General features: G+C 33.6%; 1 protein-coding gene across 10 annotated transcripts in view; it reads left to right on the top strand.

Annotated features, from left to right (window-relative positions):
* Window positions 1-23,700, top strand: part of stpg2 (sperm-tail PG-rich repeat containing 2) — a 67,835-nt gene extending 44,135 nt beyond the window's left edge. For 2 of the 10 annotated variants that reach the window (XM_073951052.1, XM_073951055.1), the window contains 6 exons: window positions 524-687; window positions 8,261-8,353; window positions 15,387-15,555; window positions 17,444-17,559; window positions 21,400-21,539; window positions 23,525-23,700. In XM_073951052.1, the coding sequence (XP_073807153.1) occupies window positions 524-687; window positions 8,261-8,353; window positions 15,387-15,555; window positions 17,444-17,559; window positions 21,400-21,534 (677 nt within the window). In that variant the 3' untranslated portion in view covers window positions 21,535-21,539; window positions 23,525-23,700. 10 annotated transcript variants of the gene reach the window in all.
* Window positions 23,701-27,274: the final 3,574 nt, after the last annotated feature.

Here is a 27,274-nt window from a genome sequence, read left to right on the forward strand (position 1 = left end):
AATGCATCTGCTATTTAAACAGCGTAGCGCAACGCCTCAAAATGACTCTTGCGCCAAGCTGAAACTACCAAAAGACTACTGCGCCACGCCTTGCGCCACACTGCGCCGGGTGTATGATAGGGCCCCTTAACTTATTTTTAATTGAGATTTTTTTAAAAATGGATGTACATTTATATGCATCTTACGTTTGTATCATATCATCATTGCATCAAATGAAAAAACAAAAAAACTAATTACCACATATGTGAGGTATTTGAAATGCAGCGTCTATGGGGCAGGACAGTAAATTTGACGTTGTTCTCTCTTCTGTCAGCTGTTATCGGTCTCACAATATTTTTCTCCTACTTCTGAAAGTCTTGATAACACCATGGAGTTTTTATTTTGTCATTTCAGCAAATAGGATTGTAAAAAGATTATTTGCTTTACTCTCAAGTTTACCCAACTATGAAGACTTCCTCTATTGAGAAACCCGGAAAGGTGAAAATGTTCCATAGTAACTGTTGATCTTGCTTGTGCATGATAGGTCCGGGTGCCTATAACATGTTTGGGTATGGCCTGGCTCAGGAGAGTTTAAAGAAAGCCAGTCTACAGAGCTCCAGGAAGGCCGCCTTTGGCTCGGTTGCACAGCGGCGGATTTTCCTCCCCAGCAAAGAGGAAATGAGCACCCCGGGGCCGACTCAGTACAAGGTGAGCAGCTCTCCGACCCTCAAAGTGTGCACTCATTGTCTATTGTCTATTGTACACTAATCTGCCAGCGCCCTTGGGAGCTTATTCAGACTTTTCCGAGGGCTTCATCCAATGAGTCGAATAAATCTTCCACAAATCCCCTTGAACTGAATATTTCTCAGCATTCACTAAATGTGGGTTTTTTGCCTAGACTCTACCGTCTTTTCAACATTTACCATGGAAACCACCGTTTCAGCCAAAATACTGCAGGAGCCGTGTTTAATGGCAGATATCAGTAATAATTACTTTTGCTCACACTCTGGGTGAGAGGTTTGAATGGGGTGTCCATCACTGAAGCTACAGACGTGAAGTACACTTTAATTGCTTGTTGGTTTGTTCAGGCGAGGCTCTTTTATTGAAGTAATCCATTGGATTTTTGCACGAGGATGATAAACTAGGCCAAAACAAACTATAGGTTTATATTGAGGGGTGAATCCAAATCATATGTACACCCAGAGGAACAGTCGAATTTGATCCACTGAATTTATGGAAGCGAATATTTGAACTGAAATAAAATGAACTGAAAACGACCTTTTGAATATTATACATTGTATTTTTAAAGGGTATTGAATATTTTGTAAGTGAAATCTGGAAATTGAATATGAATTATTGAATTTTTAAGTATGAAAACATGTTTGAAATATTTTTCATTGAAATATTCACAGCTTAAATAAACGGCTATGTTAAATTTCAGGACCTAAAAATACAAACCCTGGAATTCAAGTCATTAAAATGCAAGAACTTGTTAATACGGTGTATTATTTTTTTCAGTTTGTGCTATTCAACAAGCTTTTTAATTCAAGACTTTTGGCATTGATTTTGTTCCATATTTAATATTGTTAAAATCTAATCTGATTAACCTGCTTTTCTGCTAATTATCAGAGTGTCATACTTGTAATGTACTGGATTGATTTGTAGTCAATCAAAATAAGGTTTTTTTAGATGTTAGTATCAGTATGTTAAGAACATATATAAGCTAGTGTGCTCCAAAACAGTGAGAAAATAAGCATTAAGAACATCTAGACATCTAAACTTGCATTTTTTCCTTTCAGACTGAATCAGGGGTGCCCAAACTCGGCCCTGGAGGGCCAGTGTCCTGCATATTTTTATTCCACTTCAATCAAACACACCTGAACCAGCTAATCAAGCTCTTTTTAGATATTCTAGAACCTATCAGGCAGGAGTGTTGAAGGAAGTTGGAGCTAAACTATGCAGGACACCTGCCCTCTAGGACCAAGTTTGGGCACCCCTGGTTTACAGGATATATAAGAGTTATTTTATGTAGAAGAGATAATGCTTGTTTTCTACTTTTAATATGAAAATGAACTGTGAGGGCAAAAAATAAAAATAAAATGAATCAAAATGGAGTTGAAATGTTTAATCAAGCGAGATTTGGATTTTAGGCCAAATCGCCCAGCCCTAACCCAGAACTCGCTGGCAACAGCATCATTAAAGTTTTGCAAGCAGCACATTTTATTCAGAACTAGTTCTGGTAGTTAGTTACAGTAACTATAGTAACTGTGGTCTTTTAGCAAACTCTGGTTACCATGGTCTGCTTTCGCAAGAATAACAAGCTCGAATTTATATCAGTGTGTCCTGCGGCAGGCAAATCACTCCCTCTCTGTGAAGTGTTTCACAGTAAACTTGGGACACTGGGATTTTATCGTCTGTTTTCATTGGAAGCTTCCATCATTTCCAGTGTGAGTGTCCAGTTGGCCTGTTTCCTGAAGCAGACCGACCCCAGCGGAGGTCATTTATGGACTCTCCTCTCCTTCTGTTGCTCATACAGGCTCCCTGCCTGCATAGATAAGAGCGGGAGATGGGTCCTACAGGCCCTGTAGACTTTCACTGTCACTGTTCAGTCCAAAAATGCCTCTCGCTGCACACTTTTTATTAGCTATGTTTCCATCCAAAGATGCAAGTTAGGTTTATGCCAAAAGTGAAATATTGCAGAGAAAAACAAAACACCGTTCCCATGCAATGAGTCAATAGCCCCTTTCACACAGTGATACCTGCACTCTCAGAAATAAAGGTACGCGAGCTGTCACTGGGGTGGTACCTTTTCAAATGGTACACAATTTTACTTAAAGGGTCCATATTGGTACCTCAAAAATATATATTAGTACCTAAAAGTTTTATGAGGAACACTTTTGTACTTTTTGAGTACTAATATCAACCCAGGCTCATACTGAAAACGTAGTCCAGCGGACGTTTCTCGAGACCGCGAAATACGTCCCGGGAGGTACGTATGGCTGCATTTAATTTTTTTAGGCGAACGCTACAGGGCTGTGTGACGCTGTTCCCTTTCGCGCTTGCCGGCTGACCGCTTACCTCCGTGTGGAGGGCTTTCCCGCTGCAGTCAGTTTGTCCGGTCAGCTCATCGTGTTCGTCGGCGGACTTCAGATGCAGAGGAGGAGTTGACAAAGGCGTCCGGGTTCGAGTCCGGGGAAGAGCGCTTCCAGAAACCAGGTAAGACAAAAACAGAATCCAAAAAATAAAGTGAACGAGTTCATAACAGGGTGAGAACATAGTGAAATCCGAAAACGGGGTAAAAAAATCAAACAAGGGCTTTTCTTTTTCTAGACGGCTTCTCTAAATTGTTGCTCGGGTTTAGGGAAGTGAGCGGGCGGGCGGGTCAATCGGTAAAACTGGTTGAGTTCAGGGAAGAAGGAGGTTGGGTCAGCCGATTGGCCAGTCGCGTAGTCAATCATTTGGTCAGTCAGACAGCGGCCTCTGGTAGGTTGACGCGAGAACAGCGCGGGTGTGAACGGCACTCGCGAGAGACATTCGAGATACGAAAAAGCGCACACAGCGGCCTCTCGCGGATTCGCCAAAACAAAAACTGCACAAATATATACCTCCCGGGACGTATTTCGCGGTCTCCAGAAACGTCCGCTGAACTACATTTTCAGAATAAGCCTGGGTTGACCAATATGTACCCTTGAGGTATTAATATGGATCCTTAAAGTACAAATATGTACCTTTTGAAAAGTTACCACCCCAGTGACAGCTTGCAAACCTTTATTTTTGAGAGTGTGTAAATATCCGGATAAGTTCCGGAACGACTTAACCAGTAAATTCAAAAAATCGCTGTTCACACAGGCAAGTTCCAGAATTTTTTTTCTGGAAAAGATTTTTCACACATCCATTCCAAAATACTGATGAATGCTGACATCATTATTCAATTCAATTCAATTCAGCTTTATTTGTATAGCACTTTTACAATGTAGATTGTGTCAAAGCAGCTTCACATAAATGGTTATAGTAACTGGATCATGGTAGTTCAGTTTTTAGTGTTTAAGTTCAGTTTAGTTTAGCTCAGTTCAGTGTGGTTTAAAATCATTACTGAGAGTCCAAACACTGAAGAGCAAATTTATCGATGCGCAGCTCTACAGATCCTGAACCATGCAAGCCAGTGGCGACAGCGGAGATGGAAAAAAAACTTCACCGATAGGAGAGTGAAGAAAACAAACAGTGAGAGAAACCAGACTCAGATGGGCACGACCATTTTAATTTCTCCACTGGCCAAAAGTCTTGTGCAGAGCTGCAGTCTCAGCGGTGGAGGCTGGAAGCTGGCCTCAGCGAAGACTTGTCTGTCCCTGAAGCGTCACTGAAATCAGTCTCATGCTCTCCACTCCCCCATGACCACCAGTGCAGCAGCAGCTCAGGATACGGCCTGGTCCAGGATATGGAGACCATGGGATCATCTCATCGCTGGTATTGGATCCAATCAGTGACTCAGCATAATCTGAGGGCCTCGGGATGAGTATCCCCAGGTGGAAATCGAGAAAAAAAAGAGAATAATTAGCGTAGCTGCTGTTCATAGTGTAGATAAGCAAGATGCAGAAACTTCTGTCATTAACCATCACTAACCAGAAATGAGGTCTAAAGGGCTGCGTTTGTATTTGTAAACATAGAAGGGGTCGAGCTTTTGTTGAGGGTTTCACTTTCATTTAAAGGGGTGGTCCACTATGATATCCAATTTAACTTTAGTTGATGTGTAATGTAGCTGTGTGAACATAAACAACATCTCTGAATGTAAAATGTTCAAAGTTCAATGCAAAGTAAGACATTGGCTTTTACATAGTTAGCTTGGCAAAGCCTACAGCGAATTAAGTTTGGGGATTACAAAAAAATACATCTGGGCTAGTGAGATCACAAGGGCTTCCGGTTATGTGCATTCACACCCTGCACAACGAAAGGGTGTGACTAGAGGCGCTGTAATGTTAAAGCAGAGAAAGCTAAAATGTCCAAACGCTGCTATTTTCTGCTCTTTTCTGAGCTACTTCTGTTTCTGTATTTGGGCTTCCAAAGGACATGCCACAAAGACAGAAGTGCTTACAGTTCAATTTTAATTATGCTCCAGAGAACTATAAAAATATATAGCTAGCATTTGACAAAGGAGAGCTTACAGAATCTCTCATTGTTCAGTGCTGGACTCAGTTAAAACTTCTCCCACCGATGAAGCTGTGGATTTTAAGCCAAAACCTGTAAGTGTTTTTATTTGTTAAAATTGATCTATGACATGCACAGTTTTTAGCGTTAGCGGTATGAAGGAACACTTTCACATGTCGAGATGTACATAATGTGTGTGTGTGTGTGTGTGTGTGTGTGCTGGCACTCACCGGCTCCTTCACGTGCACACGCATCAAGCAAATGAAAAGCTTTGATTTCATTGAGAAATCATTGAGAAATCAACTTTGATTTCATTGAGAATTCATTGAGAACTGACCGGTCAGCTTCATACTTTGTATGGAATATACACATTTCGGTAGACTAATTTTCTCAGACAAACACTGAACACCCAAACACTGCAGTGCTTTTTCATACCATGGCAAGGCAAGTTTATTTATACAGCACATTTCATACACAGTGCATTTCAAAGTGCTTTACATAAACAGAAATAAAAGGGTCAAGTATAAGAAAATAAAAACAAATAATATTAAAAACAGATTAATGGATGTCCCTGGTTACAGTTATACAGTTTTCTTCATGTCTTCTTTTGTGTCTAAAACAAAGACTAACCGGTTTGTAACAAGTAAATAATGAGAGAATTTTAAGTTCTTAAGTCTTTTGAATATGTCAAGTTGCTGTGATCAATCCATTGTAATGTTCCTTAGTGAATATTAAATCACTGAAAGAGCTGCAGTTCATTTTGTATTTTTATAGGTATATTTTATGTGTTTTAAAAGTAACTTCAAAGTAAAGTAATTAGTAATCTGATTACATTTTATATTAAGTTATTAGAAATGTAATCAGATGACAATTTTCCAGTAGTAATCAGTAATTTGTAATATATTACTCTTTTAAAGTGACTTACCCAACACTGGAGTCAACAGTGCTAACCATTGAGTCAAAATGCGCCCACCAAACTGAACCTTAAAAGTACAAAAGCATACCCTGAATGTACTGATGTCCACCCGTATAGTCCAAAAGTGTGCATTTTGAAATGGTACCACTCCAGTGACAGAGTTTGTACCTTTATTTCTGAGAGTGTACAGTAAGGCGCATAAAGCAAGTATTTCATTCTGAACAGAACCTGAGTCTGAAATGAGGACCTGCTGCATCTTATCTCTAGCATTACGATGGTGGAGATTATGATTTTCCATTATACGCAGAGTTTTTCATTCAACATAAACCACAAAAGCCCTAAACTCACTAAACCCCACCAGGTTGTAATTAAAATAAATAGTTTACATAATAATTAATCATCTATCATTATAACTTACCCTCATGTTGTTCCAAATGCATATGATTCATTTTCTTATGTCGAACGCAAAAATAAATGTCTGTTTTGCAGAATTTCTAACACCAATCATATGATATAAATATATATATATATATATATATATATATATATATATATATATATATATATATATATATATATATATATATATATATATATGCTAATTGTAAGAAGAACAGGCTCAAATCAATATTTCAGTCATTAAAGCAGATTGTTAGCATGTTTCTAGTATGAATTAGCATGTTTGAGAGCATATTTCTAGTATGGGTTTCCATGTTATTATTAGCACGGATTTGCATATTGTTAGCATTTTCCTACTAGTATGAATTAGTATGTTTCTAGTATGAATTAGCATGTTGCTCTCATTTCTTAGTATGAGTTATTATGCTTCTATTATGAATTAGCACGTTGATAGCATCTTCCTAGTTTCATAGCATGTTCATCGTTGGAATACACGTTTCTAGTATCATTTAGCATGTTTCTAGTATGAATTACCATGTTTCTATTATAAACTAGCATATTCCTAGTATAAATAAACATGATTATATTATGAATTAGCATGTTTTAGTATGAGTTAGCTTGTTGATCTTGTATTCCTAGTATTAATTAGCAAGGTTCTAGTATAAATTACCATGTTACTATCATGTCTCTAGCATGAATTAGCATATTGATAGCATGTTTCTAATATAAACTAACTTGTCCCTAGTATAAATAAACAGGTTTTAATACGAATTAGCATGTTTCTAGTATTAATTAGTGTGTTGATCCTATGTTCCAAGTATTAATTAGCAAAGTTTTAGTATGAATTACCATGTTTCTATCATGTTAGTAGTATGATTTAGCGTGTTGTTAGCATGTTCCTAGTATGAATAAGCATGTTTCTTAGTATAATTTAGCATGTTTCTAGCATGAATGACCATGTTAATATCATGTGTCTAGTATAAACTAGCATGTTCCTAGTATAAATAAACATGTTTATAATATGAATTAGCCTGATCTCATGTTGCAAGTATTAATTAGCAAGATTCTATTATGAATTACCATGTTTTTATCATGTTCCTAGTATGAATTAGCATGTTTCTAATATGAGTAAGCATGTTTCTAGTATCATTTATCATGTTTCTATTATGAATTAGCATGTTAATAGCATGTTTCTAGTACAAACTAACATGTTTATAGTATGAATTAGCATGTTGCTCTCATTTTCCTGATTAAAATTTTTTCTATTACGAATTAGCATGATGATAGCATGTTCCTAGTATAAGCATGGTTTTAGTTTAATTTAGCATGAACTTTTATTATGAATTAACATATTATTATCATGTTTCTAGTACAAACTAGCATGTTCCATGTATGAATATATATGTTTATAATATGACTTAGCATGTTTATAGTATTAATTAGCATGATGATAGCATGTTCCTATTATAAGCATGGTTTTAGTATCAATTTTGCGTGTTTCTAGTATGAATTAGCATGTTGATAGCATGTTCCTATTATAAGCATGGTTTTAGTATAAATTAGCATGTTTTTAGTATGACTTAGCTGTTTTCTAGTCTGAATAAGCATATTTATAGTATAATTAAGCATGTTTCTAGAAATAATTAACATGTTTCTAGTACGAATTAGCATGTTGATAAATAAATAAGCTCATTAATATGAAGCCGTCATTATACAGGAGCAATTGACTGTAGAATGGTGTGACTGACCAATCAGAATCAAGTATTCTAAAGAGGTGTGTCATGATTGTAATCAAGTGTGTTTTCTTTGTTTTGTGTGCTGCAGGTGGAGAAGACAAATAAAGCGTTATATAAGAAACAGAGCACAGCTGCTTTTAAATCTGCCTCCGACAGACTTGTGGTTTCACTGTTCGCCAAAGTAAGACAGCACTCAGAATTCATCTTTACACTCTCGCAGGGAAGAAAAATCACAAATCACATCTTTTTAATATCTCAATGGTTTGTCCTAGACAGCAATGACACAAAATGGAGAGCCTGCTACCCAGGTGTTTCTACAGAGAATAAAAGCCCAGCAGACATGTCTCCTCTAATTCATAAGTAGAGATTCCTCAATATGTTTTGATCTGAAGTCAAAACCAAGAGGTCACAAACATTTACAGTTTCATTTTACACTTAAGAAGAACAGCCTCTGGGGCGACACGGTGGCTCAGTGGTTAGCACTGTCACCTCACAGCAAGAAAGTTGCTGGTTCAAGTCCTGGCTGGGTAAGTTGGAGTTTATATATGGAGTTTGCATGTTCTCCCCATGTTGGCGTGGGTTTCCTCCGGGAGCTCCGGTTTCTCAGACAGTCCAAAGACATGCACTATAGGGGAATTGGGTAATCTAAATTGGACGTAGTGTATGTGTGTGAATGAGAGTGTATGGGTGTTTCCCAGTACTGGGTTGTTGCTGGAAGGACACCTGCTGTGTAAAACATATGCTGGATAAGTTGCCGGTTCATTTCGCTGTGGAGGGGACTAAGCTGAAATAAAGGGACTAAGCTGAAAGAAAATGAATGAATGGATGAATGAACAGCCTCAGATCAATATTTGAAAGTCATTAAAGCTCATTAATATGAAACATTCTGACTGCAGAATGGTGTGATTGACCAATCAGAATCAAGTGTTTACCAGTCACTAGTTGACTTTTATCATTTTTTTAATCCATTCAGTTGATAACTGGGTGTGGCGGGAGCAGTTTTAGCTTAGCTTAGCATAGATCATTGCTTTTAGACCATTAGACCATTAGACCATTAGGATTAGCATCTCACTCAATGTATTAGACCATTAGCATCTCCCTCAAAAATGACCAGTTTTGATAATTTTTATATTCATATATGTGGGCCGTTATCGGCGTAAACGCAGGACTCTTATCGTGCAAAAAAAATATCGCCGTTGATGTTGATAACATGTATCTAGTATATTATAGTATAGTATAAGTATAATACGAATTAGCATGTTTCTTTCTAGTATAATTTAGCATGCTTTTAGTATGAATTAGCATGTCTAAAGCATGTTTCTAGCATAAATAAACATGTTATTAGTATAAATTATCATAATTCTTGTATGAATTAGCATATTGATTGCATGTTTCTAGTATGATTAAGCATGTTTCTTGTGTGAATTTGCATGTTCCTAGCATGAATTAGCATGTTTCTTGTATGAATTAGCATGTTGATTGTATGTTTCTAGTAAAATTTAGCATGCTTTTAGTATGAATTAGCATGTTGAGACCATGTTTCTAGTATGAATTAGCATATTGATTGCATGTTTCTTGTTTGAATTAGCATGTTCCTAGTATGAATTAGCATGTTGATAGCATGTTTCTGGTATGAATAACATGTTTCTAGTATGTAGTGTATACAATAGCATATAGTATAATATGAATTAGCATGTTAGAATGATTCTGACATAGATTAGCTGCTTTAGTATGACTTAGCATTCTGATAGCATGTTTGTAGTATGAATTACCAAGTTGATGGCATGCTTTTAACATGATTTAACATGTTGTTAACAGATTTTTTTGTGTGGATTAACATGTTTTTGCAATAATTAGTATGAATTAGCATGTTGCTAGCATTTTCTAGTTTAAGTTAGCTTTTTGTTGGATGATTTTAGTGTGAATTAACATGTTAGTCATGAATTACTATGTTGTAGCATGATTTTAGATGAATTAGCATGTTTCTTGTATGAATTAGCATGTTGTTAGCATGTTTCCAGTAGCAATTAGCATGTTGATAGTATATTTCTAGCATGATTTTGCATTTTATAGTATGTGGATTATTATGTTGCTGGGATTTTTCTAGTACGATTTATGTTGCTAGCATGTTTCTGTTATGGGTTAGCATGTTGCTAACATGTTTCTAGTATAGATTAGCATGCTGTTAGTGTGATTTCTAATATGAATTAGCATGTTCCTGGTATGAATTAGCATGTTGTTTCTTTTTCTCAAGCCGCCATAATAAGACTGCAGTATAAAGCTTTGTAAGAGCTCAACTCCAGCAATGCAAACACAATTGATGTGTCAGCTCAGTGTTCAGTCTGTAGCAGAAGTTCAGATTTTTTTTGCACACGTCTGTTCGTACAAGTTTGAATTCAATAGGAAAAGCTCTGCTAGTTGTTTGGCTCCATGGAGGGTTTAGATGAAATCCTGTCCGTATCTAAAATCAGTAATTATACAAGGGCTAGATATGAGAATGCAGAAGTGTCCGACTGTGTAAAATCGCAGAAAACCGAGAGAGAGTTGGACTGTGATGCAGATGCTGCAAATATTTCATTATGAGCTCAACGCTTCGCCTCACGTCTGCGCCGCTCCTTTATTAGACACACACACACACACACACACACACACACACACACACACACACACACACACACACACACACACACACACACACACACACACACACACACACACGTCTGCATGAGTCTGCCTAAAACACACCCATATCACATTTCACATTTATTTCATATTGCAAGTGGAAAAAGGCTTTATTTTAACACCATTGTAGTGTGACAATCTTTTTCCCTAACACATTTCTACTACATTTCTTAGTGGTTAGCACTGTTGCCTTACAGCAAGAAGGTCGCAGGTTTGAGTCCAGGTTGGGCCAGTTGGCATTTGGGTCATACCTGTCAACATTGGGATGTAAAAAAATAGAGATAAGAAATTTCCTCAAAATCTGGAGCTGTTTCATTTTATTATATTTTTTACAACAGATATAATACATTGTTTAATTTATCTGGAGATTTTTTCTAAATTATACTGTTTAGCCAATTAAAATTAATAGCTACTGTAAAGAAATTGAATCGTCATCAATTCTTATTAACATTTTCTTCTCTGTATAATTTTAACATTCTGAATAAAGACCAACAAATGAAGCTCTCATTTAGATTTTACATTTGATTACATTAAAAAACAAGCCTTGGATTACATTGTTTATAATAATAGTAATCATTAATTTTATAACAAATAAAACATATTTGTATAATAATAATAATAATAATAATAATAATAATAATAATAATAATAATAATAATAATAATGTTAATATTAATAATAATAATATACAACAACAACAACAATAATAATGCTAGCATTAATAATAATAATAATAATAATAATAATAAATGTTATAATAAATAATAATGCTAATAATTCTAATGATGATGTGATTATAAATTGCTAATAATATTAATAATCATAAATAAATAAGCAATACTGCTACTACTACTGCTACTACTAATAAAAAATAATTAATAAAATGTATTTGTATAATAATAATAATTATGATAATAATGAATATTTGTGATAATAATAATAATATAAAATATAATAATTTATTGGTATAATATTAATAATAATAAATAAGCAATACTACTACTTTTACTAATAAATAATAGCAAATAATCATCATCATCATCATTTTTTATTATTAATGTATTTGTATAAATAATAATAATACATAAAAAATAATAATTCTAACTAATTATGATTATATAAATAATAATAATAATAATAATAATAATAATCATAATTAAAAAATGTATTTGTATAATAATAATAGTAATTATTATTATTACTACTAGTACTACTACACTTATATTTTATATAATTCATCCAATCACAATCTTAATAAATACAATTTTGTTTGCATGATAGTAGTAGGAAATTGTAATATTTGAGTTTAATTGTCTTGACAATAATTGGTCATTGCAAGTGTTCCTGTTTGGTGAGATTCACTTTAGATATTTCTCTTTCTTTCTGTCTATCTACATCTGTCCAGCTTACAGATGTTTACACAGGGCTATAAACATTGTGTGTGTGTGTGTGTGTGTGTGTGTGTGTGTGTGTGTGTGTGTGTGTGTGCGTGCGTGTGTGTGTGTGTGTGTGTGTGTGTGTGTGTGTGTGTGTGTCTTTGCAATATTTATTCATTAGATCTGTCCCTCCTGACTGACATCTATATATTTGAATTTAGAGCTCTGCTGATTGCTGTTTGCTGATGTGATTAGAAAAATGCCAGTATGATCCGAATGCAATTATACAAATGGCCAGTTAGTATTACAAAATGCAGGATGCATATACAAAAATATCTGCATTTAATTTCTATCTACCACGTTTGAAGCATTTAACACTGACTAAAATCATTTCTACTTGTCATTCAATTCGTAAACGGGCAAAAATTGTGTTTACTGTATTGCACTAATAACACACACACACACACACACACACACACATAGACACACATATAAAGTCAATGAAGTCATGAAGTCAAAATTATTCACCCTCCTGAGATTTTCTTTCTCAAATATTTCCCAAATTAGGTTAAACAGAGCAAGGAACTTTTCACAGTATTTCCTATAATATTTTTTCCTCTGGAGAAAGTCTTATTTATTTTATTTCGTCTAGAATAAAAGCAGTGTTTATTTTTTTAAAAAAATATTTTAAGGTCAATATTATAAACCCTCTTAAACAATATATTTTTCAATTGCCTACAGAGCAAACCACTGTTATACAATGACTTACCTAATGTAATGTGAAGTGACGCTAAAAACAGGGGTGCGGATCCAAAAGCAGGTTTATTGAAAATGATCAGGCAAGCAAAGGTCAACACAGAGGCAAACAGGTGTATACAGAAAAGTCGTGGTCAGTAAACTGGCAGACGTTCAAAAGGCATGCAGCGGACAACGTAAAACAAACAAACAAGCAAACAAGGCGAGGGTCAAAACTGGCAAGGCAAATAAAACACGTTGTAATGTTCACTATTCAGTTTAACAAGACTCAGCCACATGTGTTTGAGAGGTGTATATACAGTCTGTGTAATTAGTCCTGAACAGCTGTGTCTGTTTGCAGTCATGGGGATCTAGCATAGATATATACACTAGATATCGCATAGGGACCCTGAGCATGCGTCAATAGCACAGCCATATTTGTACAGTGCTTCCAGGACAAATGTCATTCAACCGCACTAGTCAAGACAGTGTTACTACGTGAAGATGCGGGACTTTAGCGCTGTCTACGGCTGTAGTAACGAGCAAACAAAGAAAACAAAGCACAAAGGCAGAACATTTGATAGGTAATATTTAGTTTTTTACGTTTTGTATGTTCTGAACTTTTGTGCTAATCAGGTAACGTTATTGATGATACAGTCACTTACTGCATTCACCATAAGACAAAGCAGCTCCAACTCGCACTAAACACTCGGCTTATGCTAGTTTTGTTGAATAAAATCAGCAAACAAAGCAAAAGAAGTATGACAACGAGATGCTGCGCTGCCAGAAACTTGTATTATTGTCGGCTAGTGAAGGAGTCGCTCCCTCTGTCAGTATGAGAAGTGAAAGCAGGAGAGGAGCTGTGTTTCAGGACATGATTAGATTAAATTTAACAGGGAGGGTGAATAGTACATTTCTATACACACAAACACAAGCTTTTTGTCAGGAATGCCTGTGCGGTCACTGATCCATCAATGTAGAAAAGTGATGTGAAATTGTAATTTTAGTAATAAAATAAAAATCCGGGACCTCCGGGAAAACTCCTAACCATGGATATATATGTATATGTGTATATCTCTGGCTCTGGATGGCCACAGTCCTCCACTGCAGCTTGGTCCCGCATTCATTTCAAAGGAGTGGTACCCTGTACTAAAATGGCGGCTCTATTGATGCATTCCTTCTAATAGACAACAGGGAAGGCGACATCTAATGTATATATATGGGGATCTAGGCCAGGTGTGTGAGTGGTGCTTGACTGGATATGTATTTCTTTAGCTAGTAGATTTATAGTTTAGTATGAGTTAGATCGCTGGTGACTGTGACACCTAATTAACCTAGTTAAGCCTTTAAATGTCACTTTAAGCTAAATACTAGTATCTTGATATACAGTGCTCAGCATATATATGTACATCCCTCACAAATCTCTCTAAATTCATATTTTTAATAGGAAGCTGTACAATTTTTATTTTTGTATATATACATTAGATTAGTCAGTACTGAAGCCAAATCTGGAGCTTAGCTAACATAATAACTTACAAGAAAGGTCCAAAAACTAGTACAGCCAAATTTATATGTTATAAATAAAATATGAAATACAAATTTAAAAAGAGGAAAAATCAAGAAGCAAAAAAATTGAAAAACTTTAGTTGAAATTTTGTATTTTTTTTATTTTTTTTGTAATGTAATGGGCAGCACAAATGTCTTAATACCTCAGGCTGTTGATGTTGATCATCCACTCTGCAGGTCTCTCGCAGGCCCCCATACTGAATGTAACCCCAAACCATGAGCTTTCCTTCACCAAACTTGACTGATTTCTGTGAGAATCTTGGGTCCATGTGGGTTCCAGTAGGTCTTCTGCAGTATTTGTGATGATTGTGATGCAGTTCAACAGATGATTCAGCAGAAAAATCAGCCTTCTGCCACTTTTCCAAATGATGAACTAGAAGTTATTATGTTATTAGAAGTTAGAATGTATTATGTTTTGCTCTTACAACTGGGATCGACGACAAGACTTTTATCAGGTAGTGTACACCAAAATGTATCTTCATAAACCAGAATTTTACTGTTCTTTTTGAGAATTTTGTCACTGTCAAATAATATTAAATAATTTCTGTTCATTTGAAGCAATTTGAAAAAAAAAGATTAATAATAACCATTATAATTATAAATAATAATAATAATAATAATAACATAGTTGTTGTTTTATATAATTCCTCAAATCAAGATGGAAATAATAAATCTTTGTTGGAATGAAAGTAATGGGAAATTCTAATAACGTCAACATACAAATTTCTGTCCTTGTAAACCACCAAAACCAGCACACACACACACACAGAGCCCGCCTCATATGTTCCTGCAGTAAATGCATTGTGCAGACGCTGTTTATGATGCTGTGGTCAGATATTAGATTTCTCTTGGCAGGATACGCCCCCGCCGGGCTCATATAATGTAAGCCAATCGTTTGAGAAGACTCAATGCCTCCATCAATACAGCAAGCCACGCAACGAGAACGCACGAAAGAGACAGAGCTGCTTTCTGTCCGCCGCGTCCAGAAACACTGATGTCCTGCACAACGACCCACACACTCCAGGTGACTCTAGGGTAGAGCAATATATGCTAACATAAGCAAGTGTGATACCTCCTGTTCATTTGAATCATTTTTCAGATATTTTCCGAATTTTTTTTTAACAGAGATTTTTTTTAACACAAAAGTTTTAGTAACTCATTTCTTTTATCTTTGCCATGATGGCAGTAAAAAATATTGGACTAGATCATTTTCAAGACTCTAGTATTCAGCTCAAAGTGACATTTAAAGGCTTAATTGGGGTAGTTTCAACGTTTAATAATAAGAAAGCACACTGAAAATAATCATTCGTGTGATTATTCAGTTTTTTAAGGCACACTTTTTGCACACTATTTGTATGAGCTGAATTTAAATAAGTAAATTAATTTTATTAATGTTCAACTTATTTGTTTAAATTCAGTTCATATGAACTGTTTGCAACCACTTAGAAAATAGAGTAAATCCAATGAGTCATTATGTTCAGTGCAGTTAAAACATCTACAAAAGTGGGCTTTGTTTAATGTTCTGCATTAATTTTTAGTTCTTTCTTTCTTTCTTTCTTTCTTTCTTTCTTTCTTTCTTTCTTTCTTTCTTTCTTTCTTTCTTTCTTTCTTTCTTTCTTTCTTTCCGGCGGTTGTTATACAATTTTAATTGATTTAATTTTTTATTTCTCTTATTGTCTGATTTGTACGGTATTTGTCGGTTTTATATACATTGTAATTGCTTTTCTGTTATTGCAATAAAAATGTATTTGTATAATAATAATAATAATAATAATAATAATAATAATAATAATAATAATAATATATAGTTATATTAAATAATAATAAAAATAATAGTAAATATTATTATAACAAAATAATATGTATTTTTATAAATAATAATATTAATTATTATTATTATTAATATTATTATATAATCATCATCATCATCATTATTATTTTTATTTATTATAGAAATACATTTTATTTGTAATAATAATAATAATAATAAATAAGTATATTACATAATAATAAAATAATAATTAGTAAATATAATTATTATAACATAAAATGCATTTTATAAATAATAGTAATAATAATAATAATTATGAATGTTGTTATTATTATTATTATTATGGTTATGATAATTATATAATAATAATAGCAATAACAAATACATTTCTATAATAATAATAAATAATAATAATAATAATAATAATAATTGGCGTTTTTTTTCCACTGTGGCCTCCCCAGATTAATAAAGGGACTAAGCCAAAAAGAAAATTAATAATAATAATAATAATAATAAATAAATAAATAAATAAATAAATAAATAAATTGTATTTCTAAAATAATAATAATAAATAATAACTATAATAAATAATAGTAATGATGATGATTATATAGTAATAATAATAATAGTAACAAATCAAATGTATATAAATATATTAAATATAAAACCGGCTTAACTGGTTTAATTAGGGCAAATAGGCAAGTCATTGGACAACAGTGGTTGGTTCTGTAGCCAATCGATAAAAGTGTATTTTTCTGAATGGGCTAATATTGACCTTTTTTATATTAAAACTGCTTTTATTCCAGCAAAATGAAAATATTTTCTGCAGAAGAAAAAAATATATAACCGGACATTTTCCTTGCTCTGTTAAACATCACTTGGGAAATATTTGAAAAAAAAATAAAAATCTCACAGGAAGGCTAATAATTATGCCTTCAACCTTAGCATTTAATTTCAGCTATTTGTCCTGGAAACCATTTCATTTAGTTGATATGTGAAGCTTGTGTTTTTATTAGCGAGTTGTTCTGCTGTTAGTACTGCTGTTCATGAACTTCTTGTGAACTCCAAGCTGCAGTTTGCTTTATTTAAGCAGTGTTTTTCGAGAGCAAATATTTCATCTGGTTTTATTTGTGGTTTTCAGGTCCAGCTCATTACAGTCCAGATGTTAAATCCAGCTCTACACTGGCACTGATTGTCTCAAAAGAGGATCGCTTCAAAGACCCTAAAGATGAAGTGCCTGGGCCCACAGCATATGAGGTAAATACTATTGCATATGCACTGCTATATTCATAATAATAATAACAATAATAATACATTTGGACGACATGTTAACACTGTCGTCTTACTGCAAGCAGGTTGCAGATTTGGATACCGATTGTGTCAGTTGGCATTTCTGTGTGGAGTTTGCATGTTTTCCCCATGTTGGTGTGGGTTTCCTCCGGGTGCTCCGGTTTCCCCCACAGTCCAAACACATGTGCTGTTGATGAATTGAATAAGCTAAATTGGCCTTTAGTGTTTATCGGTGTTTCCTAGTGCTGGGTTGCAGCTGGAAGGGCATCCACTGTGTAAAACATATGCTGGATAAGTTGGTGGTTCATTCCACTGTGGCAACACCTGATGAGTAAAGGGACTAAACTGAAATGAATGGATGAATAAATAATACACACAAAAAAAGTGCTACTTGTTCAAACTGAAATGAGTTGAATCAACACTATTCGTGAGTTTTTCTGGGGGGAAAACTTAATTGTTTTATGTTTAAACCACTAACATTTGTAAAAACAATTAAGCTAAATTAATCTATTTGTGAGACAACAGGAAGAAATTGTGGAGCCTAGGGTTTTTTAGTGTTTTAATGTTGATAATAATACATTTATTTTTATGTCACTTGTTTATTTATTATTATTTATTTGAACATAAATTAAACAAATTATGAAAAAAATCATGATTTTACAAAAACATTTATTTATTAATTATAATAATGTAAAGGTAATATTTTGAAATGAATAAAATAATTATTAACGAATTTCTTTACATATTATAATAACTTCTTGTTAAAATTTATTTCTATTTACATTTTTAAAAATTGTTAATAAGCACTGAGATACAGCTTCATCTAAAAACACCACTTTACTGAGATGAAGTGTGTGTATATACAGTTTAAGTCAGAATTATTAGCCCCCTTTTAATTCAATTTAATTTTTTTAAATATTTCCCAAATTATTTTTACCAGAGCAAGGAAATTTTCACAGTATGTCTGATAATATTCTTTTGGAGAAAGTCTTATTTGTTTTATTTCGGCTAGAATAAAAGCAGTTATTAATTTTTTTAAAACTATTTTTGGGACAAAATTATTAGCCTCTTTAAGCTAATTTTTTTCAGATAATCTACAGAACAAACCATCATTATACAATAACTTGCCTTATTTCCCTAACCTGCCTAGTTCACCTTATTAACCTAGTTAAGCCTTTAAATGTCACTTTAAGCTGTATATAATTGTCTTGAATAATATCTAGTCAAATATTATTTACTGTCATCATTCATTCATTCATTTTCTTGTCGGCTTAGTCCCTTTATTAATCTGGGGTCGCCACAGCGGAATGAACCGCCAACTTATCCAGCAAGTTTTTACGCAGCGGTTGCCCTTCCAGCCACAACCCATCTCTGGGAAATACTGTCATCATGTCAAAGATAAAATAAATTTATTATCTGAAATAAGTTTTTTAAACTATTATGCTTAAAAAATGTGCTGAAACAATCTTCCCTCAATAAAACAGAAATTGGTGAAAAAAATAAATAGGGGCGCTAATAATTCAGGGGGGCTAATAATTCTGACTTTTACTGTATCATTTTATTTTTTATTTAATTTGTTTTCTGTTAAACAATGTAATACAATTCAGTTCAAAGAACATAAAGGTATGGTATATTACAACCTTGAAGTAAAATCAGATGTGTTGTACTGTCGGGGATATAGAGTCCATTTTATTCATTTCTCAGTGAATATAGCCAATGTATTTTGGTGCATTTACACAAAACAGATTTATTCAAATCATTTTTTAGTCACCAAACATATTTAGAAATTGAAAGATAGTACAATAAAATTCAGTAAAATTCAAGTAAAATATTGCAAAAACTAATTACAACCCACAAAACTAGTGAAAGTAAATTTTTCAATTTTTTTGCTTCTCTTAATTTTTCCTCTTTTTTTAAAGTTTGTATTTAATGTTTTTCTATAACGTATAAATTTGTGTGTACTTTATATTTTTTGGATCATTATCATAAGTTGTTTTGTTAGATAAGCTCCAGATTTGGCTTTAGTACTCACTAATCTAATGTACAGTTGAAGTCAGAATTATTAGCCCCCCTTTGAATTTTTTTCTATTTTATAAATATGTCCTAAATGATGTTTAACAGAGCAAGGAAATTTACACAGTATTTTTTTTTCCGATAGTCTACAGAACAAACCATCATTATACAATAACTTGCCTAATTACCCTAACCTGCCTAGTAAACTTAATTAACTTAAATTAAGCCTTTAAATGTCACTTTAAGCTGTATAGAAGTATCTATCTATCTATCTATCTATCTATCTATCTATCTATCTATCTATCTATCTATCTATCTATCTATCTATCTATCTATCTGTCTGTCTGTCTGTCTGTCTGTCTGTCTGTCTGTCTGTCTGTCTGTCTGTCTGTCTGTCTGTCTATCTAACTATCTATCCATCACACCCATTATTCATCTGTTCAACTGTCCATCCATCTGTCTGTGCATCCATCCATCCATCCATCCATCCATCCATCCATCCATCCATCCATCCATCCATCCACCTATCTATCTATCTATCTATCTATCTATCTATCTATCTATCTATCTATCTATCTATCTATCTATCTATCTATCTATCTATCTATCTATCTATCTATCTATCTATCTATCTATCTATCTATCTATCTATCTATCTATCTATCTATCTATCTATCTATCTATCTATCTATCTATCTATCTATCTATCTATCTATCTATCCATCTATCTATCTATCTATCTATCTATCTATCTATCTATCTATCTATCTATAAAGATATTTTTAACCTGTTTTTCCTGCTGGCTAATCAAAATTAATGTTGTTAAATAATATAATTATAAAACAGTTATATGAATAATCTCTGTTGATCTGTAGTTTTAATGTGCTTTATTGCAACACATTTGTACAATCTTTTCATATTCAGTGTTTTTGCTAAATAAAATACATAAAAACCTATAAAATAGCAGAAATGCAAAACAAAAAAAATATTAAATAAAAATGACAAAAAAGAAAAATATTACTTTTAAGTTTTCTAAAAAAAAAAAATAGAAAAAAAATATATTACAATTGGACTGCAAAGCAAAATAATATTAACTAAAATGTAAAAAAAAAAAACGTTACAAATATATTTATTAGTGGTAGTCGTATAATTAATAATTATTATTGGAATAAAATGTTAATAAAAAAGTACTGTATAAATGTTTTAATTATTAGCCCAAAATAATTAAATAAATAAATAAATAAATAGGTAAATAAATAAATAAATGAATAAATATATCCCCTCTATTTTCTTTTTTAATTATTTCCCAAATTATGTTTAACAGAGCAAGGAAAATTTTATATATATATATATATATATATATATATATATATATATATATATATATATATATATATATATATATATATATATATATACACACACACACACACACACACACACACACACACACACACACACACACACACACACACACACACACACACACACACACACACACACACACATAATTTTGTGAATCTACTTCGGAACGATAATTATTGTGAAAAGCACAAAACAAATAAACTTGATTTGAATGAAATATAAGACACAAAAGTGGATATAAATAATTGCAATAACCAGTAATGTTAAAATCACAGGGAATTAAATAATAAGACAACATAGCAGAAAAAGCATAGAAAGCAGTACAGTGACTTTTGAAGATGAGCAAATATATAATAATACACAGGGTTAGTATGCAATATAGATATGTATTGAATTATGTCAATGTGTGTGTGTGTTTGTGTTTGATAGTTGAGTCCAGTCATCATGGACACGGTTTTGAAAGGCACCTTTAACGTAACCCTGCACAATCCTCTGATGTCCAGCACGAGATCCCTGTCTTCACACAGGTCTTGGAGAAAACCCACAGCCCATAGTAGTGCTTGACTCAGGTCAGTGACTCCACATCAGATTAGACAATCTTCCGCGTGACTGATTGATCTAAAACCAAAAACACTCAAAAAAGCATGCAACAAATTTTTTTTAAATGTCAGTTGAAGCTAGTGAGTTTTAATAATGGCAATGATTATTATTGTTTATTTTTTTACATACTGATTTTCTTTGCAATCATAAGCATCTGAAGCTTTTCTGTCCTGAAAAATATGTGTGGATAGTAAAAATGTTGTTAAGTATAAATATATTTTTAAATCTTTTGATATCATGACACGATGCATTGCTGAGTTATAGCTACTTGTCAAATGTTTTGGATGTTTTTCTGGATAAAGATTAAAGCAAACTGGCTCTCCATTTCATTATATAGAGAAGAGGTAAAAATAGATTAAAATCTCACTTATAATTTTTAACCTGTTTTTCCTGCGGGCTAATCAAAATTAATGATGTCAAATAATATAATTATCATAGAATAACAGTGCCAACAAACAAAGCAGCAGTCTATGCATTAAGAATAATTATTATAATAAAAAAAAAAATTTAATTAATAAAATGAAGGCTGAGTTATATGAATAATCTCTGTTAATCTGTAGTTTTAATGTGCTTTATTGCAACACATTTGTGCAATCTTTTCATATTCAGGGTTTTTTGCTAAATAAAATACATAAAAACCTATAAAATAGTAGAAATGCAAAACCAAAAAAAATTAACTAAAAATGACAAATAAGAAAAATATTAACTAAAAGATGTTCAAAATAAGTGAAATTTAGGACATTTGTAGAGGCAGATGCTGTTTGGCTTTCAATTGTGATATTTTTTTATTTGAATTTTCCTGCACATTAGTTACAATTTTCAATTTAATTTTCAAATTTTAGAGCAAAGAATGTCTATCATACATTCTTACAAAGACAGCCAAAAATGTAATTGTGTCTAACATATTTTAAAGCATTTGCCCAATCCTTTTAAGTTTTCAAAAAAAAAAAAAAAAAATATGAAAAAAAAAAAATATATATATTAAAATTGGACTGCAAAGCAAAATAATATAAACTTAAATGTAAAAAAAAAACTATTTATTAATATATTTATTAGTGGTAGTCGTATAATTAATAATAATTATTGGAATAAACTATTAATTAAAAAGTATTTTCCAAGTGTTTAATTATTAGCAACTAATAAATAAATAAATAAATAAATAAATAAATAAATAAATAAATAAATATATCCCCTCTATTTCCTTTTTTAAATATTTCCCAAATTATGTTTAACAGAGCAAGGAAAATTTTCAGTTTGTCTGATAATATTTTTTCTTTTGGAGAAAGTCTTATTTGTTTTATTTCTGCTAGAGTAAAACCAGTTTTAAATAAAAAAACAAACATTTTAAGGTCAAAATTATTAGCCCCTTTAAGCTACATTTGTTTTCAATAATCCACAGGACAAATCATCGTTATACAATAACTTGCCTAACTACCCTAACCTGCCTAGTGAACCTAATTAACCTAGTTAAGCCTTTAAATGTCACTTTAAGCTGTATAGAAGTGTCTATACACTAAAATAGTATGTACTGTAGTAAAATATTACATACTGTCTTCATGGCAAAGAAAAAATAAATCAGTTATTAGAAATAAGTTATTAAAATTATTATGAATAAAAATGTGTTTAAGAAAAATCTGCTCTTCTTAAACAGAAATTGGGGAAAAAATAAACAGGGGGGGCTAATAATTCTGACTTATATATAAATATATACATACATTTTGAAAAAAAAAAGATAATATTGCAATAGAATAATAATATTAATAATAATATAATTAAATCACTTATGCAAAGCAAAAGGAGGAATACAAAACTATATTAAAAGTCTCGTAGTTTGTAAATTGTTTTTAGGAAATTTTGATTAGTGGCATTGCATTGAAATGTCAAATGTGATATGGTTTTTTCACCTTCCGTATCATCTTACATTTTTCTTTCTGTATTTTAATTTGTTTTCCAGGTCACACACTTCTAAAAAGACCTCAGCTAAACCTCTCCTATTAAACACATGCTTCCCAGGAGTTCCTGTCACACACACACACACACACACACACACACACACACACACACACACCTCTTTATGGGTGATATATTTCCCCAGCGTTCACGACGAATAAATCAGGATTCTTTAATGGGTTTGATGTTTCAGGGTTTTTGTGCGTCATAAATTCTCAGCCCTGCCCACAATAACACAGTGCTAATGTAGAGCGATCTGAATGCACGCACACACACACACACACACACACACACACACACACACACACACACACACACACACACACAGCATCTCCATATCGTTACACACACCCTTTTAATCTAATTAAGCATTTACACACTCTCATTATTCAGCAGAGAGAGGGAGGTCGAGGAGAGACGTCGAAGACCCGAACCGACAGAAGAAAGAGAGGTTTTAGCTCTTTATTGAACTGACTTGTTTTACATTTGCAAGCTAATTGAATCAGATAAATCACTGTGGCGGCTCTCTTTCTCTCTCGGCGCTCGCGTCTGTTTGTCTCGTTGGAGTTTACCGATGTTACTGCATTTCAAAGTCAATGCGAAATCAAAATTGAAGCCATTTACTTTCCCAACACACTGGTCTTATTGTAAACCATTCATCAGTGCAAAAAAAAACAAAGCAAACAAAAAGGCTTTGGTGTAAACTTTTAGCCTAAATAATCTCAGGTTAATGAATTTCATTTATTTCTCCATATGAGAATTGATTTTTTCCCAACACAGGCTCATTATCGATACGTACTCCTGTCTCCATTCCTTGAGCTCGCAAATTGTGTAGCCAGAGGAACATCTGGCTGCGTTTTGCCTTTAAACAAACGCTATGGGGCAGTATGACACCACTGAAGGCATCTGTTCATTTTAGAGCGACTAGCTTACCACTTACCTCTGCACAGATGGCTTTTCCAGTGTTACGACTCTTCCAGTAGCTAACCACATATGTTGGCAACACTATCGGTTGGGTTTAGGGGTGGGTAGGTCAGTTGGTCAGTCAGTCAGTTAACAGCAAGCTGGCTCGGTCATCTAAAGCAGTGGTTCCCAACCTTTTTTTGCCTAAGACCCCTTTTTCCCCGGAAAATATTGTAAGGCCCCCCTCCACATTTATTGATATAATCGCTCACATAAGTTTGCAGTAATGATGACAAAAAATGTTTTTATTTTCAAACAAACGGTATGTTTGTTACTATATCAAGATATGTTTATGCACAAATAATAGCTTAATGTTTCCCAGAGGTGGGTTGCGACTGGAAGGGCATCCGCTGCGTAAAACATGTGCTGGATAAGTTGGCAGTTCATTCCGCTGTGGCGACCCCGGATTAATGAAGGGTCTAAGCCGAAAAGAAAATGAATAAATAATAGTGTGATGTAAAATATAAAAGCAAAACATCAGTAGTCTGTTTGTAACTGAAAAACGTAAGCCTTTGGGCTTCAAATTGACCCTATTTGAAATTCAATAACAAAAATATCAATATTCACACTGGTTTATAAAGAAAAAATAATGTAGGCTATTACAATTTACTACTTGCACGTTATTTGTTATGCTCTATCAATTAGTGTGAGCATTGCTTTGAGGCGAATCAGTGAGACTCTGAGCTCTATTTTGACGGTCCATGCGCAGAGCGCAAAACACAGGGCGCAAACGCTTTCAGGACGTATCAGAACGCATTTTTGCTAATTTACGGACGGGAAAATCAGCTTTGCGCCAAGGCGCATGGGCTAAAAGGGTTGCGTTTATTTTCTTAATGAGTTATAGGTGTGTTTTGAGAATAAACCAATTAGAGTCTCATCTCCCATTCCCTTTAAGAGTCAGCTGCGTCGCGCCAAGAGCGCATTCACTATTTACAGGACGCAAAGTAAGTCTAAGTGGAAAAAATGAGCATTTCACAAGCAAACAGTTCACAGTTTTTTAACAGAAAACAGTTAAACAGAGCATCTACTGCGTGAGAATGAGAGATAATGGATCTTCTTTCACATTCGCTCGTGGATGGGGAAACCTTTACGCACAGACATCAATTAGTCTATAAATAATTAATTTTGTTTGTTGAGCGCAAATATTCGTTTCAAAACTATTTTTAAATTCAGTTCTAATTTCCAGCAAAAGAATAAATGAACAATAATGACGAAGTGTGCTTAAATACCTGAGTTATTTCCAAATACACCTGCCATGCCCCATATGGTCTAAAACCTGACAGGTGGACAAATCTAAGCTTGTTTTTAATAAAACAAATATAAATATGGATATAATAAATAATACTGCTAGTAATAATAACATTATACAAAAGCAAATTGTTATTAATGAACTGAAAAAGCCTCCCGAGATGAAGAAGGCATAAAAGCAGTGATTTTTCATATTTATGTAGGCTAGAAAATAATATGTTTTGTAATATTTTAATCCTTTATATTTATATTCTATATCTATTCTTGTTATATCCTATATATATCCTTAATATTAAAATTTTTTCATATGTAAAGATTTTTGCCTATCGCTCTCTTGTGTGTATTAAGCAGTGTGTAAGCGAGGCGCAACTCTGCGCTGGAGTTTAGACCGGGTTAGTTTTGGTCTAATGAAAAATCTATTATAGTTTCTCAAAATAGCAACGCGCCAGCAGTGCGCCTCAGAACGCCTTCCTTTTTAGACCAGAACGCCTATGGGCGCACAAATGAGCGCTAATGCATTTGCTATTTAAATATAAGCGTAGCGCAACGCCTCAAAACCACTCTTGCGCCAAGCTGAAACTACCAAAAGACTATTGCGCCACGTCTTGCGCCACACTGCGCCGGGTGTATGATAGGGCCCTCTTTCTTTTTTGTGAAGGACGGATTACAAATTTGTCCATTTTTTGGTCAGCTAAGGCAGTGGTCCTCAACCTTTTTATCACCACGCACCAGTCGGGTCAACGCTTGACAATTTTACTGCGGGGAGTTGGGGGTATTTCGTAGGTTGCTATGCGACCATAAACCGTTTTCTCAAAGGATGACAAACTGACAAAACATTGCTGTCACTCTCTGATAACAGTTACAAGGACTGCAGTGTTTGTGTGTTCTGGGTTTGTCTGAGAAAATTAGTCTTACCGAAATGTAAATATTCCATACAAGCTGAAGCTGATCGGTCAATTATTGTCACGTGACTTGCGGTGCGCTTGCAGCTCGGGGTTCATTGGTGCGAGCGTGTCACGCCGCTTGTGAGTGCAAGCCACGAAACTCCATTGGAAACAACAAACTTTTGCAGGCTCTTGAAATGTGCAATATGCGAACTCCCCTAGAAAGCTGCAGTCATTTGTGATGTCCATTAGTTGATCTTCTTGCAGAGCCATGGTGAATTCACCTGATTTGTTGTCAAGTGGGTTGCGGATTTATGTCTTGGCAGTTTGCGGGTCGTTCACTGGGCCTTTTTCCATTAGTAAAGAAACTTTCTTAAGACGTCTGTTTCTTACTCCTTTTGCTGCTTGTGGGTTAAATTTGGGCGCTCAAGTGACCGAGATGTAAACAAGTGAATATGGTCATTTTCAAAATAAAAGACTTTTCAAAATAAAAGATCGTTCAGACTCAGATAATAAATAAAATGGAAATAGTTCATGATTTCTTGTGCAGCCTGGTACTAATTGATCCACGGACCGTGGTTGAGGACCTCTGAGATAGGAGATAAAATGAACTAAGGCAACATGATCATTCTCCTAATTGGCCACTGCTTTTTAAATAT

The sequence above is a fragment of the Danio rerio genome, chromosome 5 (assembly GCF_049306965.1).
Source record: "Danio rerio strain Tuebingen ecotype United States chromosome 5, GRCz12tu, whole genome shotgun sequence".
NCBI classification, from domain to species: Eukaryota; Metazoa; Chordata; class Actinopteri; order Cypriniformes; family Danionidae; genus Danio; species Danio rerio.